General features: G+C 59.8%; 1 protein-coding gene across 1 annotated transcript in view; it reads left to right on the forward strand.

The window, feature by feature from the left end:
- The window catches only part of HDAC7 (histone deacetylase 7), a gene marked incomplete at its 3' end in the record, with an annotated part of 15,986 nt that overhangs the window by 7,441 nt on the left and 8,067 nt on the right, over window positions 1-478 (forward strand). Inside the window, exon 10 of the mRNA XM_010011730.1 lies at window positions 167-270. Coding sequence (XP_010010032.1) covers window positions 167-270 — 104 coding nt within the window. The remainder of the gene's footprint in view (window positions 1-166; window positions 271-478) is intronic.

The following is a 478-nucleotide window of genomic DNA, read 5'->3' on the forward strand; positions in this document are numbered from 1 at the left end:
GCTGCTCGTGTCCCGGCAGCATCACAGCCACTTCCTGGAGAGGCTCAAGCAGCAGACGCATCTGGGCAAGGTGAGTCCTGGAGGCCCAGCCTGGGCTTGGAGGAGGCAATGGGAGAGGTGCTACAGGGGTGCAGGACTCCATCACTACCTGCTGGGCAGTAGGTAGATGTCCAGGGCCAAGGCTTGGCCAAGCATAGAATCAGAATGGTTTGGGTGCAGCATCACAGCCACTTCCTGGAGAGGCTCAAGCAGCAGACGCATCTGGGCAAGGTGAGTCCTGGAGGCCCAGCCTGGGCTTGGAGGAGGCAATGGGAGAGGTGCTACAGGGGTGCAGGACTCCATCACTACCTGCTGGGCAGTAGGTAGATGTCCAGGGCCAAGGCTTGGCCAAGCATAGAATCAGAATGGTTTGGGTTGAAGGGAGCTTAAAGCTCCTCCAGTTCCACAGGCAGGGGGACCTTCCCCTACCGCAGGCTGC

This window comes from Nestor notabilis, unplaced genomic scaffold (assembly GCF_000696875.1).
Source record: "Nestor notabilis isolate BGI_N333 unplaced genomic scaffold, ASM69687v1 scaffold20823, whole genome shotgun sequence".
In the NCBI taxonomy this organism is placed as follows: Eukaryota; Metazoa; Chordata; class Aves; order Psittaciformes; family Psittacidae; genus Nestor; species Nestor notabilis.